General features: G+C 32.0%; 1 protein-coding gene across 1 annotated transcript in view; it reads left to right on the forward strand.

Moving 5' to 3' along the window:
* The first annotated feature begins 11,571 nt into the window (after positions 1-11,571).
* LOC118200495 (apoptosis regulator BAX-like) overlaps positions 11,572-16,394 on the forward strand; it is a 33,797-nt gene continuing 28,974 nt past the window's right edge. Inside the window, exon 1 of the mRNA XM_085818954.1 lies at positions 11,572-12,481. Within this exon, the coding sequence (XP_085675080.1) occupies positions 11,987-12,481 (495 nt within the window). The 5' untranslated portion in view covers positions 11,572-11,986. The remainder of the gene's footprint in view (positions 12,482-16,394) is intronic.

Consider the following 16,394-nt stretch of genomic DNA (forward strand, 5'->3'; position numbering starts at 1 on the left):
AAGTGGTCCTATGAGATCGATATGGATGACAGAAAATCTTCCTGGTGGTACTTCAAACTCACCTAATTTTGTTTTGGTGTGCCGACTGATTTTAGCTTTTTGGCAAGGAATGCAGGTTCTTGTCCACAACTGTACATCTTTTTTTATGTTAGGCCAAATGAATTTTGATGTCATTAATTTCATAGTCGATTTTATTCCTGGATGTGATAAACCATGAATTCGTTGAAAGACGTGTTGTCTGAAAGCCTGAGGAATATATGGCCGAACATGTTTAGTTGATGTATCACACCACAAATATTTCCCCGAAGGTAGAGAACATTGCTTGAAATTCAAGGAAGTAGTGGTTTGCAAACTCTTAAGTTCTTCATCTTGAGTTTGTTCATCAGCTATTTTATCATAATCTATCGATGAAATTTCATTAACTCTAGATAATGTATCCGCCACAATATTATTCTCACCTTTTACATATTTGATATCAGTCGAAAACTGGGAGATGTATTGAAGTTGGCGAGCCTGTCTAGGTGTTGCTTTGTCAAGTTTTTGACGAAAGGCGAATATTAAGGGCTTGTGATCTGTATAAATTGTAAATACTCTTCCTTCTAGATAATGCTTAAAGTGTCTAACTGAAAGATATATGCTTAATAGTTCTCTATTATAGGTGCTATATTTTTGCTGAGTATCACTTAATTTTTTAGAAAAAAATGCTATTGGCTTCCATGAGGAGTTTTCATATTGTTGCAACACTGAGCCAATCGCCGTATCTGAAGCATCTGTCAATAATGTCAGAGGTAATTCAGAATTGGGAAAAGACAACAGTGCCGTGTTCACCAGGTCATTCTTGCACGTTTCAAACTGTTTTTCAGCTTCTTCAGTCCATTCGATTTTACGTTTGTCCCTCTTTTTAGCTCCCTTGAGATACGCATGTAACAATGCTTGATTCTTCGCTGCATCCTTTATATAACGACGATAAAAGTTAATTATTCCAAGAAAGGTTCTAAGTTCATAAATTGTTTCTGGTCGTTTGTAGTTAGTAATAGCTTGAACTCTTTCTGGCAAAGGTCGGGAACCCTTAGGTGTAATTAGGTAGCCGAGAAACTCGATTTGGGGAACAGCAAAGACAGATTTTGAAACATTAATTCTTAACCCAAATGTATGTAATCTTTCGAAAACTAATTTAAGGTGATTTTCGTGTTCTTCGTGGGTACTGGATGCAATGAGTATATCATCTAAATAGGGAAAAACGAATTCTAATCCTCTAAAGACTTCGTGAATAAATCTTTGGAACGTTGCAGGAGCATTTTTTAAACCGAAACTCATTACATTAAATTCGTATAAACCGAAAGGAGTGATGATAGCCATTTTACATTTGTCTTCTTCTGCAATGGGAATTTGAAAATAAGCTTTGAATAAATCAATTTTAGAAAAAATATTTGTACCTCTTAAAATATGATGAAAATCTTCAATGCGAGGAATTGGGTATCGATCAGGTATCGTCTGCGCATTCAATCGTCGGTAGTCTCCGCAAGGACGATATGAACCATCCTTTTTCGTAACAAGGTGCAAGGGGCTTGACCACTGGGAGTTTGATGGACGAATTATTCCATTGTCAAGCATAAATTTAAATTCCTCTTTAGCTATAGCTAAGCGTTTTGGATCGAGCTGTCGTGCCTTTGAATAAACGGGTTGACCATCAGTCGTAATAAAATGTGTAACACCATGTTTAATTTGTGTAGGAAAAAGGTTAGGTTTAGAAATTTCGGGATATTTCGACAGTAAATCGAAAGTTTTTATGGATTTATTTAATGTGGTTACTGAGTAATCACTGGAAATAGCAGCGACATCACACTGGACACAAAGCTGTGTTACGCCATCAATTAATTTTTTTTTATTTATATCGATAAGCAATTTATATTTGTGAAGAAAGTCAGCTCCTAAAATACCTTTTGTGACATCAGCAATTATGAATGGAAACTGAAAATCACGACGTAATCCCAAATCAAGAGTTAGCGTTTTTATGCCATAAGTGGAAATATCTGTGCCATTAGCTGCATACAGTTTATATTCAGTTTTACATTTATTCTGTGAAGTAGCAGGAATTATGCTTACGTCAGCTCCGCTATCAATAAGAAAGTGCAAATTTGATCTTCGGTCACGAACGAATAAATGAAATTTGCGACAATCCTTCATATTTTCTGCAGCAGCGTTTGCCGCTGAACCTACCGCAGATTCGAGTTTTCCTGGTTTTTGAAATCATTTTTTACCCAAGCACACGGAGGCTTGCATTTCTCTGGAATGCATTTTGCTCCAAAACGAAAGTGATAAAAACAAAATTTGCCAATAGGGTCATATCGTTTACGAGATCGGCTTCAAGATCGTGAACGTGAATTACGTAAATCCGAGTCCCTGCATCTTGAGCGAATGGTTATTTGATCAATTTTTTGTTCAAGAAAGGTAATTCTTTGCAACAAATCATTTGCGGGAACGGAAGGAGCATTAGTACTAAATACTTCTGGTTTCCGATTCATATCACTAATTTTATCTGCCATAGACGCTAACTTGGTTACATCTTCATCACTAACTAATAATATATTTTTTATGGAGTCAGGTAGCTTCTCCAGCCATAAAGTTTTGATTAGATTTTCAGACACATCTGTAGTAGCAACTGATCTCAACTTCTGCAAAAGTTGGCTTGGTTTCATGTCTCCAAGTTCGATACCAGTAATCAAACGTTTAATCCGTACATTTTCACTTTCTTTGAATAAATGTAATAACCTAATTTTAGCATCCGAATATTTTGTGGCACTATCGTTCGTTACAATGTCCCAAATATTTTCGACGAACTTGGGTTCAAGCTGTGAAACTATATAATTAAATTTCGTTTCTTCTGAAACGATATTACTAATTTTAAACTGAGCTTCAACTTGAAAAAACCATATTTCCGGTTTATCAATCCAAAAAGGAGGTATTTTTACACTCACCTTATGAAGCTCCGGTGACTGCATCGTATCTTTCATAGCAGTTTCAGAAGAGTCATTTGTTGACATTTCGAAAATTAATCAGGGTCACCACGATGTAGCCTTGACTACTAATGTTTAAAATTAATTTATGACTAGTAACAGCATGAATTATAAACAAATAGCTAAGTTATTGCATTTTATTTTCCAGCTATCGAAATGCGACGCTACGAGCAACGTTTTGAAACCAAAACCTCGCAATCATGAATCAGAACTAGAACTAGTTGCCATTCAGCATAAAGAAATTTAAATATAAATATGAACTACTTATTGCCATTCAGCATAAAAGAAATATAAATATGAATATTAACAAAATATTAAAGTTAATTTTATAAAATAATTAAACACATGAACAAATATATGAAATAAAAAATAATTATTTCTCATGCAATAACTGGGCCACTACACAATTTCTTAGTATGTTATTCTTAAGTTGATAGACTAAGTGTTCCAAAACACATTAAGCTCTTTTTTTCAACATTAAAGTTTAGAAAAATAATAGATTTCAGTAATAAAGTTTTAAGAATTTATTTTCTCCTCCTTTGTATAACTATTTGTTAGAATTAATTCATTAAACTGAATTTAATAATTCCAAAATCGTTTTATATTTCAAGAATAATATCCGCGATTCAATTCACCTATAGATGGCGCTTTCACACATTAGTATGGCCAAAGAATCTCTAGGGCTCACTATAGCTTCTTTGGTATGGCGGATAAAACTCGGTATTTTGATTTGTGATCTGACTTCGTACATTCCAAAATGGAGTTACTTAGCTCTTCCGAAATGTTTGATTTTGTTCAAGGAGGCGTAAATTCTCGCTGTATTACTGAAGCAGAGAGCATTTTAAAAAGCTGATCATTTGGTAATGCTCGGAATTTTACTTGAAATCCAATGTACAAGTTTTGGCTTTCTATTTAAGGATAAGTTCTATAGCGTCCTGATCGCATGAAATCGAAGGACATTTCATTGTTCAAAAAGGACAAATAAAATTTATAAAAAAAAATTCTTGTTCATGTAAAGGAGGAACTGCTGGCTGTTGTAGGAAATTGTGTCGCTGTTTTATTGTATTGTGACATGTAGCTGATTTTAACATTCACTGATTGTAAACAAATGATTTCATATGTGTTTTACTTGGGATTTCCAGAAAATCTGTGCAGTCAAAAGTGTCTTTTTTTCCCATAAAAATGATATTGAATCATTATATGTATACTAAAAATATATTGATCTATTATATGCATCTATTGTATTTATTATACACATGATAGCACTAATCATCAAATGCAATTTTGAGAATATCAAGCAAAGCACTTAAAAATGAAAAAAAGACACCTGTTATAGAACTATTAATATTCTGTATGTATTATAGAAAATACATGCAATAAATAATACCATGACCAAACATTTCAAAAAAAAAAAAAAAAAAAAGCAGATTAAGTATTACCTACCTCAGTACTTGAGAAAGCAATCCTGGCATATAACATGTAGTTAACTTTTGATTACATGATATTACAAGCATTTTCTTTAGATTTGTCCTACAAGTGCTTTAAGCAACTCAATACTGGTAGTTTAATCTCAGCTCAAATCCTGGTGAACAAGCTGGCTGTGCAGTTTTTATTTTTTTGCATGTGTTTTATGAATACGAACCAGTTTTCCATATAAAGTTCTTCAGGCTGATAACCAATGTGCTTAGCCATATTCAAATAGCATAATCTAACCTTACCTTTTTTTTTAGATTCTGTATTCACATGTTATATCTTTATCTGTTAAGATTTGTTCAACATGATTTGTAACATGTCAAAACCATGTGATTTATAACAAAATCGATCATGTTGTCCTTGCAAACCTTTATAAATGTTCCAAATTTTCTTAATAATCTTATTATTTAGAAATGTGTTTATTGTTGTTTTTATATGAACAAAAGCATTTAAATAAATCAATTTTAAAAATAACTGAAGTGTTCTTTTAATCAGTTTTGCTTTTCTAATGCTGTTTTTAATTAACTTTATATCTGAGCAAAAAATTCAAGAATAAGTCTATTAAAAAGGTCTGTGTGATAAGTCTATTAATTAATTGCATTGTATGAACTTCAACATCTTTGAATATGAAACACCGAACTAACACTTTGAATATGAAACATTCTATATGAAAACACCGAGTCCATTCCAATCTAATAGAAGAATAAATTATACTTACGAATTCACAGTACGAGCTTCTCTGTATTATATTACACAAAGATTAGAAACAAAGTCTCCACATAGGAAATATTACACTGATATGATGGTCTTGTATTGAAATAGAATTGTAGCAACATAGATGATATGAATTACATTATGCCAAAGAATTATTTCATCCTAAATAAATTATAGCTTTTAGTTTAACCTAAGACTCGCAAAACAAAATTTCAGAATTGTTGTAAAATTGGTGTCATGTTTTTCCCTATGCTATAATAACTCCACACATTATCTACATATTTTTCTTGTCAGTCAAGAAGATTGATGGGAATATTGTCCTTTCAAAAATTATTGTAATAGATATTTCTTTTTAAGTTACATGATCAACATAAACTATAGAGATATAGCATATAAAAAAAAACTTGAAATATTATATGTGGAAATTTGGGAGGAACAGATGCTATTTATTTGGTTAGATAATCAACAGATAAAAGTGGTTTATTAAGTATTTCTCAGTGTTATATGAAACCACCAAGAATTTATGAGTACGTTTTGATATCATGCTTATCCATTATTGGGGCTAATGTACATTGTTATCAGTTTTCGTTAGCCAAAAATGGTCGAAAGTAGAGTAAAAATATTAGGAGTTTGACAATAATCATCAATATATTTGCATAGAAATATAATATCCAACAACCAAAAATAAATTAAACTTATCAAATGAATTTTAGTATGCCATAATGGTTTCATGGGAAAATATAACATACCTCTTAAACAACTACAATCATTATATACAACAGCCATTTCATTATAAAAAAGGCATAAATTATATTAATCAGATAAAATTTCTTGTAAGAGCTTCACTATCTGGTTATAATTCTTAAGCAAACAAGAAGCCATTTCCAGTACCATAATACTATAATTTTCACAAGAACTATCCCATTCCATCGCAGAATATTAAAAGTATTTTGGTAGAAACAGGAAACTTTATGGTAATTTTCCAACCATATTTTAATATTCAGATTGTAGATTTTAAAATTTTATCATTTAAAAAGTTCAATTTCATAGAATGTAAATTTTGGTACTTTTCCGTTTCGCCAGCGCAAATCTCGCCAAGCAGACTTTATTGGCGAGAACACACAGTATATACATAAAAAATATAGACAAATGTTAGTTCTAAGAATTTTTTATTTTAAAGGTATAAACATTTAAATGTCATTTAAAATTTTGTAAAAAAGCCAATAAATTTCCAAAAAGACATTAATTTAAGAATTTACTATGCTTTGGTGGGAAAACATCCTGATTCACCGGTTCACATCACATGACCCCAAGTGATCTCATTTCACGTAAAGTACACTACAAAAATTCAATTCTCTCAGTAATTATCTACATTAATTTCAAGTTAAATCTTAATTTGGAATACAAGTTTAAATGCAAGAATTATTTCAGTTTGTACAATTTCAATAGCTTAATCAGAAATTATGTAAAACCACAGTGCTTTACTTTGCTAGTGCATTCTGATTAGAATTAATGAATTTAACCTTTGACTTTCCTATATTTTTGCCATCGGGTGAGCGGTATGATAGCATCCTAATTCACATAATTACCGCCTGCGAACACCACCAGCGGCCGAGCGGTAACGCCGCTGAACATTGGTAGTTATGTCCGAGGTTCAAATCTTGTGAACGGGCTGGCTGCATGGGTGTTTTCGTGGTTTTTCCCATGTGTAACTTGTATACGAGCCAGTTTCCCTTATAAAGTCCTCCACAAAGGCATATAGCCCTCGAGTGCTTTGCTGTAATCTAATAAACCAAACCAAATGCTCGCGAATCACCTTAGGGCATAAAATTGAACTATCTGGTAAAAATTCTATGTAATTGTATGCCAGTATTGAAAGGAACAATCAGTCTGATAAGATATGCTGTGACTTCTTTTGAAAATGAGATGTAAAAGGTTACCAGCAAGGATATTTCATTTGGCATTGGTTGTACCATTACTGGCGACCTTATCGCCTGCGCCGGCAAAACGGAAAAGTACCCAAATTTTTTATTCTTTGTTCTTAGGGAAAACATTGTATTTGTAAAGAAATCCAATGCTTTCTTTCTTATAAGTACATAGACTCTAGAATTCTATTGTAATTCATTATGATAAAAAAAGTATTTCTCAGTGAAATGACGTTTAACTATAAAATATGTAAATCCATTTGTATATGCTGCCTTTGGTCGCATTTGTTCCCAAAATGCATAAAAAAAAAAGAAAAACCTGCCACTTTTATAAAATGCTGAAACTAGGGGTTGGATAATCAGAGAATACTTAAATATTTAGTATTTGAATGAGGTTGATTATGTATGCTTCACTTCATATAGCTTTGTCCAAAAACAATGTACCATTCATATGTAACACAAAATAAAGTATATTAAATTACTGTTGACAATTTCAGTTTCTTGGTGCATATTTCATAGCTGAGTATACACATGTAATGTGAATATGTGCCAGTTTTCAATGGAAAGTATTACGCAAGGACATCATCTATACCCTTAGGTAGATAGCTTGAGCGGGCTTTGCCGTAATCAAATAAACCAGAACCATTCTACCTTACACTATTCATTTAACAAATGTGGCAAAATTTGGTACACTTCTCTTATCAGGACTGAATTCAGAAATGTGTGTTTGGATGAATGCGTTCACATATGTACGTATGGCATGTATGTTTGTGTATAAACACACGTATAAAAGTGCATACACGCATTTCCGAATCCATTCCCGATAATAGAAGAGTACATAAATTTTTCTATATAAATAACATTTATGTGTGTATTTTTTTATAAGGAACAATATTTCTGACTTGAATCAGTTGCCATCAACTAATGTCAAGTGCAAGTGAAAAACAAAAGAATAATTATATAGAATTAAGATGTAATGTATATTTAAAAATTTTCCTTTACTGTAACTGTTATTTTATTCATAGAACATTATACTTGTATTTTCTTTTATTAAATTAGTAACAGTTAAGAATTGTTCACGTGTGTTTCGTGTGGTTCTATTTTTAGTACAGTCAAAAGTCGTTAATTCGGACACCCATAATCCAGACCTCAAAGCTACAAACTTTCTGCTGTGGAATGAAGAATATTTGATTAGAAATTTACCTTTTATATATATTTGATAGCAAAATGTTATGAAAACAGGTTATGGAACTTAAGAAACAAGTTATATGAAATGCCCGTTAAGTTACTGCAATATCATGACACCGTAAATAAGCATATCATAAGACATATTACCAAGATTAAATATAATTTGTTCCTTCTTTTACACCAATAATAAGTTTTTCTTTAAAAATTTTAGCACTAAATGGCAAAACAAATTTATTATCGGTGCCTTTGATGCAAGGTCACACGAAGATAAACTTGATTTAGCAAATTTCTGAAAACATTAAAATCAAAAGTGTTAAATTACAGCAACATCTATTAAACTATTTTTTTAAGCAACTGCCTGGTAAATTTTAACTTTTATATAAAAACTTAATTAAATTACGAATAAGTGACTAAGCTTGTACAGTATTCATGTTCATACGTTGGAAATAAATTGCACTTAAATGAAAGAGCTGGAAATATAGTCTGCATGATGCATAAAATATGATCAAATCTATTTGTTAAATATTTGAATTAATGCTTACTTTCAGGGATGTAGCTAGAGAGGGACAGTTTTATATATCACTATCGGGCAAGCCCGCTACATGAGGGAAGGGATGCTTTCGTGGAACGCCCGCTTTATTCACGTTAGGTCACTTGATTTACGTATGCAATCACAAGATATATGCTAGCTCGCATGATTGCTAGCGGAGAAGCCCGCCATTTTAGCGGGAAGAAGCCTGCTTTCATTGGCCTTTATTCGAAAGTTGGACCAAACTACCAGTAAAGCCCGCTTTCATTCGACGGGATTTGAAATTTGGAGCAAACTACCAGTGTTCAGCGATTTTTTTCCCGGGCTGCGCCCGCTGTATTCACATATGCATCCACATTTTCTGAACAGTACACCGGGAATCGAAAGTTGGACCGAACTACCAGTATTCAGCGATTTTACCCTGGCTGCGCCCGCTTTATTGACGTTATTCACAAAATACTGCCAACATGTTACACATGCGGAAAATCACGAAAACACCTATGCAGTCAGCCTGCTTGCCGGGATTCGAAAATGGACCGAACTACCAGATTTAGCGCTTTATTCACATATGCATACAGAAGACAGTGCATAAACGATACACATGTGTAAAATCAAGAAAACACACATCAGCCCGTTTGCCGGGATCGAAAGTTGGACCGAACTACCAGTGTTCATCGGTTTTACATGAATATGCATCCAGAAGACACTGCATACACGATACACATGCGGATTTTTATATATCATTCTAAAACATAACTTAAGATTGATTTGCAACACTTGATATAAATGATTTAATGTATTTTTACTCCTCCGAACTATTTTAATGACAAATTTATTCATTCATTTACAATGTTTATCAGATAATATCAAATCAATATGTATATCTGGTGTTACCAAAGGTTTTATTATCCTTAGCATTTTTTATATGTACTATAATTTTCTTAGTAAAAGTGCTGTACGCAAACAATGACATACTGGCAATGAAAATTTTGAGATTGTGCCAGTAAAAAAAAAAAAAAAAAAAAAAAAAATTGCTAAATCTTCTTAGCTCTGATGAGGCTTATAGTTACGGGTATCAACACTGCATAGAATCGACACCAATTCTAGTTACGAACATATAAGCAACACCATAAAATCGAATTTTTATAACGACATAATAATAGGTAAGAGAATTAATGCATATTTGGCCCAGAAATACAACTAAGATAATGTTTGAGATAATAAATATGGTTGCATCATTAAATAACTATGCAAAATCTGTTTTCTTGCAACTAAAAGGCTGTGTATTCATGTATTTTTCTTATTCTACTAAATGTTCTACACGTTCTTATTCTACTAAATTAAAGCTTGTTATAAATAAAACAGGAATACATAAACAATCTAATAAATTACTGAACTGATCCAAGTCCTTGCTTTCATTTGCTAACCTGTATATCTGTATACACATGTCTGTGCACGCTGTTTAATTTACTCCAAAGTTATTTAGTTACATGCAATCATATTTTGAATAATGGCTGAGAAATGAAATTACTTAAAAGTCTCTCCCCTATCAATATTTATCACTGAACAAATACTTGGGTGTTTTACATTACAGAACAACAGATTTTCTCGAAAAAGATACATGTGCCCATTTGATACTTCAAGTGAGGAAAAATACTTTCATCATTAGCTAATTTTCACCATGGAGAAAATTTTTTAAGCTACTTTAAAAACTTTTTATTACTAATACTTACTTCAAAACGAACACTGCTATAAAAGATAAGAAAAAACATTTAACTGTGCTCAGCGAGTAACAATGGTATGTATATCATTTTATAAGAAATTGTTTGGTGCATGCTATTCTATAGTGGAAAAGATTTGATATCTGTAATACTTTTTATACTATTACTCATACTACATCATCATAACTATTTTCTGAACTGGAAATTTTTTATGCTAACTATCCTGAACCACTGTAAACAGTTCTAAATAGTTTCTAAATACAACAGTTCTAAATAGTTCTAAAATGACTCACACACAGAAATTTCAACATTACTAGAATATGAAATTCAAAGTTCATCATTAACGTTAAAATAATTAACTTTTACTTTTATATGTGTCATTCTATAAATTTTCATTTAAATCATTGCTAACATAAACTGAAACACAATTTAAATTTTTGCAGGTAAAATATGCATAAAAGCATAATTGTATATGTATGTGTATTAATAATATTTAAGAGATTAATGAGCTATAATGATTTATACTTCAATACACAAATATGCATGTTTACTTTCGAAGAACACACATACACATTTATATGTATGATACACGAGAAAGAAAACTTTTTTTACGAGAAAAAATGTAATCAGTTTTTTTTTTTTTTTTTTTTTTAATGCTTAGAACGCACGTTCATATAATGTCCAACTTTCTTTCCAATTCGAAATACGCGAATCCAACCTCTTCGTTTTGCTATCTCGTTCGATATTTTTCGAACCAAGAATGCGATAGAAGCATAACTCAGGTTCCTTGCAAGCTCGTGATTTAGACTAGTGTACACAACAAAACGTGCGGTCTGTACTTCTTTTTAAGTTATACATATGCCCACAACAATAAAAAATAAAACGTTTAATTACTTTTCGATCACAACACGCTTCACAAACTAGGTAGCATTGTTAAACGTAAATCCCGAGCTTTAATGTTTCCACCTTTTAGCCACTAGATGGCGTATCAGAGCGCTGGAATCGCGGATATGTAATTTAACACTTGACAAAAAATAATTTATTGTCAGGTTTTTGTCAGCGTTAAAAATATATCCTTCGGCTAGACTAAAGCCTGTGAAGGAAAAAGGAATACAGATGTATAATTTTGCCAGGAAAGCGATAATCACTGAAACTTGGCTGACTGTCTCCTGTACTTGCGCATGGTTTATAACCACACTCTTATCACTATAAAAGCGTTCACGTGGACTGACGCAACTATGCCAACGAAAATTTGTATCGGGTAACCTCGAACGCAAACGATAAACGTAATCAGAAAACGTTCTGTGCATTCTGGTGTTTGTGAAATTTGCTGCGAAGAGGTCGTTGAGGTTTGAATTTATTCTTTCTTATTGAAAATTTAAAAGCGTCTTTTACTGATAAATTTGCTGTATTTATTAAATGGCACCGGATTTATTAGTAAAAGCGGCTTTTGTTCGTGGAGATTGTAATAACTCTAAAAACGAATTTGTCTCAAGGAATTCAATTAGAACTGATTTCATACTTCAGAATGTATACTCTTATTTAATCAAAGATGCATACGCATTTGAATCATGTCCAGCTGCCAGTCGTAAGGAAGCATCAATTTTAAAGGACTTGAAAGAAATTGTTAATGCTTTCAGATCAAATTATTTATTCCGAATACAGAATCTGTGCTCTGAATTAGAAGTCACTTTCGATACTGTTGGTTCAGTACTGCTTGGCGTTTCGAACGAACTTTTCAGTGATGGAATTACTTGGAGCAGAATCATTGCATTGTTCATTTTTGTTGCGGAATTGACTGTTCAGTGCCTGGCTCAGAGTTTTCCTGTAACCATAGTTGACATAACATATGAATGCTTTAGTCGCCTTGTAAAAGAAAACCTGCTGGTCTGGATTGATGACCATGGAGGTTGGGTATGTATCATTTTGTATTCTTTTACAGTGACTTTCAGAATTTATATTTCGTGTTTTCCAGTATGTAGCGAATAGAAGCTAATCAATTTAGTTAGAAATTTGATTAGAATTAAAAGGTACTTAAGTATTAAAGTTATAATAGCAGAAAATTATAATTAATTAAACGTTAAAGTTTATTTGACATACATTTTACTTGAAATTACCATTTAAAGCAATAGTTTTATTTCAGCATGTTTTCATTTAATTGTAGTGTTATTAATGGACATATTAAGTTTGCAACCTAGTTATATAATTTCAAATTGTTTTCCTCAGTTACTCCCCCCTACGCACTTAAACTGGATTTGCTTTGTGATTTAAATGTTATGCTTAATTAGTTGGGTTCGAAGTCAAGTCTTGCGTGTGAAATTAATTTTCCTAACCCCCTCTGTTGCAACTCTGAAATTCTAAAAATTAAAAATTAAGTAGCATTAACTCAGGACATTGGATGTGTTAAACTTTAAGTCGCATTAATGAGCAATTGCTTTTTAAATCATCATAACTGTAAAGCTCTTGCCCTTTGACATGTGTAGCATAAACATGTCTCAGTTTTGACATATTTGATTAATGTAATCTGAGCATTTTAAATCATCACTGTGAAAGGTAAATTTATTAAAACATCATTGCATTTTTGAAACTTCATATTCTGCATTAAATTTTATAGATTGATATTAACTTAAAATGAAAATGTTATATTTTCAAAATAAGTAACTATCTGCTGTACTAAGAGATGTAAAATAATAATATCTAGATATTTAGTTATTAGTTTATAGTTCTCTGTGGAATTTGATAGTAACTTAAAATGAAAATGTTATATTTTCAAAATAAGTAACTATCTGCTGTACTAAGAGATGTAAAATAATAATATCTAGATATTTAGTTATTAGTTTATAGTTCTCTGTGGAATGGTGCTTGAGACACCAGGGTGTCTGAGTCTAGAACCCCCTGTAGAACATTTGGTGGCTTCGAATGATGTAATGGAAGTAACCAGATAGTCTCTGGAGCAAAAATGGTGAGAAAACACAAATCATAATAAGCATGTCATAAACATTTACATAACTTTGGTTCTGGTAGCTGAAAGACAAAAGATTTGCATAAAAGATGGTAATCTGCTTACTAGTGTCTAGATAAACATGAACCGTCGAGCTGGTGAAAAAACTATCATAGGCTCATGGTTTCAGAGAAATGATTCAAATAACTTGTAGAGACATTAGGCATTTTGGAAGCTGGAAAGATGAAAAATTAACAATCGCCTTTGCTGGGAATCGAACCACAGACCTCTGGAAAGCCGTATTAGTTTATGGTAAATCTAAGTTTTGAACCTTTGTTTGTGTACATAATAATTATCAAATTTTTCATTTTATGTTATATTTTTGTCTTATTCAAAATAATAATAAATGATTTGAGAAACTGAAAATTTGCCTTTCTTTTTATCCCTCTCAAAAATAAGTACTTTTCGGGGAAAGTGCAGAATCACCCACAGCTTGGCATGTTTTAAGAATTGCACAATTCTTCTTACTTTTGTAAAAAGCTCCAAACAAATAAGTGGGCAATTCTGCACTTTACCCTACTTTTCCAACACAATGCTAAGTAGAGTGTTTTTGTAATATAAAATGTCTTATAACTGACAATTAAACCTTCATTATAAATCTTTTTAATAATCTTGGTAAGAAATGAGGGTACTGTATTGAAGTTAAAATTTTATTCATTGCGTTTATGCAAATTTTATTGCAGCTTTATATCTTGCACCAAATTTAAGGTTTAGAACTTGTAGACATAGTAAGTAGATTTAAAGGGGTGCATTTTGCCAAAAGATCCCTTAAGTATTCTAAAATGGCATTAATGTTAGAAAACTGCATCCCTCCCAAATATGCGATTAAATTTATATGCATCTCTCTATTTATCTATTTTAAAATTACTCTGTATGTATTATCTTAAGCATTAATATATGTTTTTTTAAATGATCAAGTAATATATTTTGCGACAAACATGAAGAAATCTTAGATATAGTAAATTATGATCTTTGATATGTGTATGCAAGGAAAAACTATGTCTTCATTTTGCGAAACAGTACCTACAAAATCAAATGCTTTCTGATTTATCTGCAGCACTTGTTTCTGCATTTGATAACAATGTTGTGTTTTTGTCTTATTTATTAATATACTCGAGGATGGCCAACTCTTGCATACGATACCACATATATGTTTGAGTATTTGTGGATTTACTCACTTTGCATTTAAACAATATTCTTAAATTATAAAAATGTAAATATCAGCCACATAGATTTTTATTTTTCTCGGAGAAATTTAAAATACATTAAAAAACTGCATTTTTAATTAAAAAAGAACTAGGAAGAAGTCAAAAGATGAAAGTATTCTCTATATATTTAGAGTACTGCATTTTTAAACACATTGCATTGTAATTTGGAGAATGTTATATAGTGGTGTCCTTGAAGTATTTGAACTAGCATTTCTTAATGATCCCATCTAGATATTTGGCTTGTTCCTGCACTGTTTTAGTTTTTAATAAATACAGGTAGTATTTGCAAAAAATAGTAAATTATGTTCATGTATCAATTATAATTGATACATGAACATAATTTACTGTTTTTATACATTAACATGAACAGAAAGATGAGACAGTAAAAAGTTGTTGCTAGTGAGAACATGCACAACTTGCAAAATCCACTGGTGTAAAAAATTCAGATAATCCGTGCAGATCAGAACAGAGTGGACTATCTTTTTTTTACAGTAAGCTCATATCTTTCATAATACAACCTGTTGAACAGAGTATACAGTTGCAGTGTTGTTATGCATATAGATTATGGCCAGAATTTAATAAATAAAATGTTTAATTATCTCTTTGGAACTTATTTTCTTTTCTTCCTCATAAAAACATTTTGACATAAGCAATAAATTTTGGTTCAAAATTACTTATTCTTAACGCTTATTCAGAGTCGTAGTTAAGGTTTTCAGCGCCCAGGAGCAACTGAAGATTTCGCGCCCCCTATTGCTTGCCAAGGATGAAAAACATTTAATTCTAAAATGTAACGTCAATTTGAGGCCCCTTGGATTCTGCACCCGGGGACAGATGCTCCCCCTTTCCCCCCTCTAGCTACGCCCCTGCGCTTATTATAAGAATTGATTAGTCTAAAAATAATGTATTTTCATCATGCATTACAAAAAGTAAGAAGTACACATTTTTCTGAATCACTACTGATTCTGGTCATTTTGAGAAAAGTTAATAGTTAAAATGAAAATCACTTAAAGATGTAAGAATTATTGTTGGATAATAAATTGTGTGTAATCCATCTAAAATCTGGAAACATGCAGGGTGAAAATGTGCTTTAGCCCACTGCTTGACAATTTTCATTAGTGGCAATTTTTTGAAAATGAAAGTATTCTCTCTATATTTAGAGTACTAGATTTTTAATCACATTGCATTGTAATTTGGGAAATGTTATATAGTGGTGTCCTTGAAGTATTTGAACTAGCATTTCTTAACTCTTTCGCATCGAGAGAGGGCAAAGTCTCAATTCCCCAAACATCGAAAACGCCCGTATCTAAGAATTTCTCCTGGAATGCTTTTCCTTCCCCCATGAGAAGTTGAATACTACAGCGCTAACAATAGCCTTACTTAAGGAAAGCGAGAACTTCTTTCTTCGACGCTTTGACACTGTGTGAAGTTCCCCCTTGGGACGGGATTGCAACTTCGGAGATCAAAAGCTAAACACTGACAGTAAACAAAGGAAACAAGGAAGCTACTTTTAGTAGCTTCAAAATAATGATTGACATGTGATTTAACAACACCTGAAAGCAATGAGTAATGCAGTAACGTGATGGGGGAAAGCACTGGATAGGAAATTATTCAGGCGTTT

The sequence above is a fragment of the Stegodyphus dumicola genome, chromosome 6, assembly GCF_044657685.1.
Source record: "Stegodyphus dumicola isolate Sdum_Otavi_A_Nest chromosome 6, ASM4465768v1".
Taxonomy (NCBI): domain Eukaryota; kingdom Metazoa; phylum Arthropoda; class Arachnida; order Araneae; family Eresidae; genus Stegodyphus; species Stegodyphus dumicola.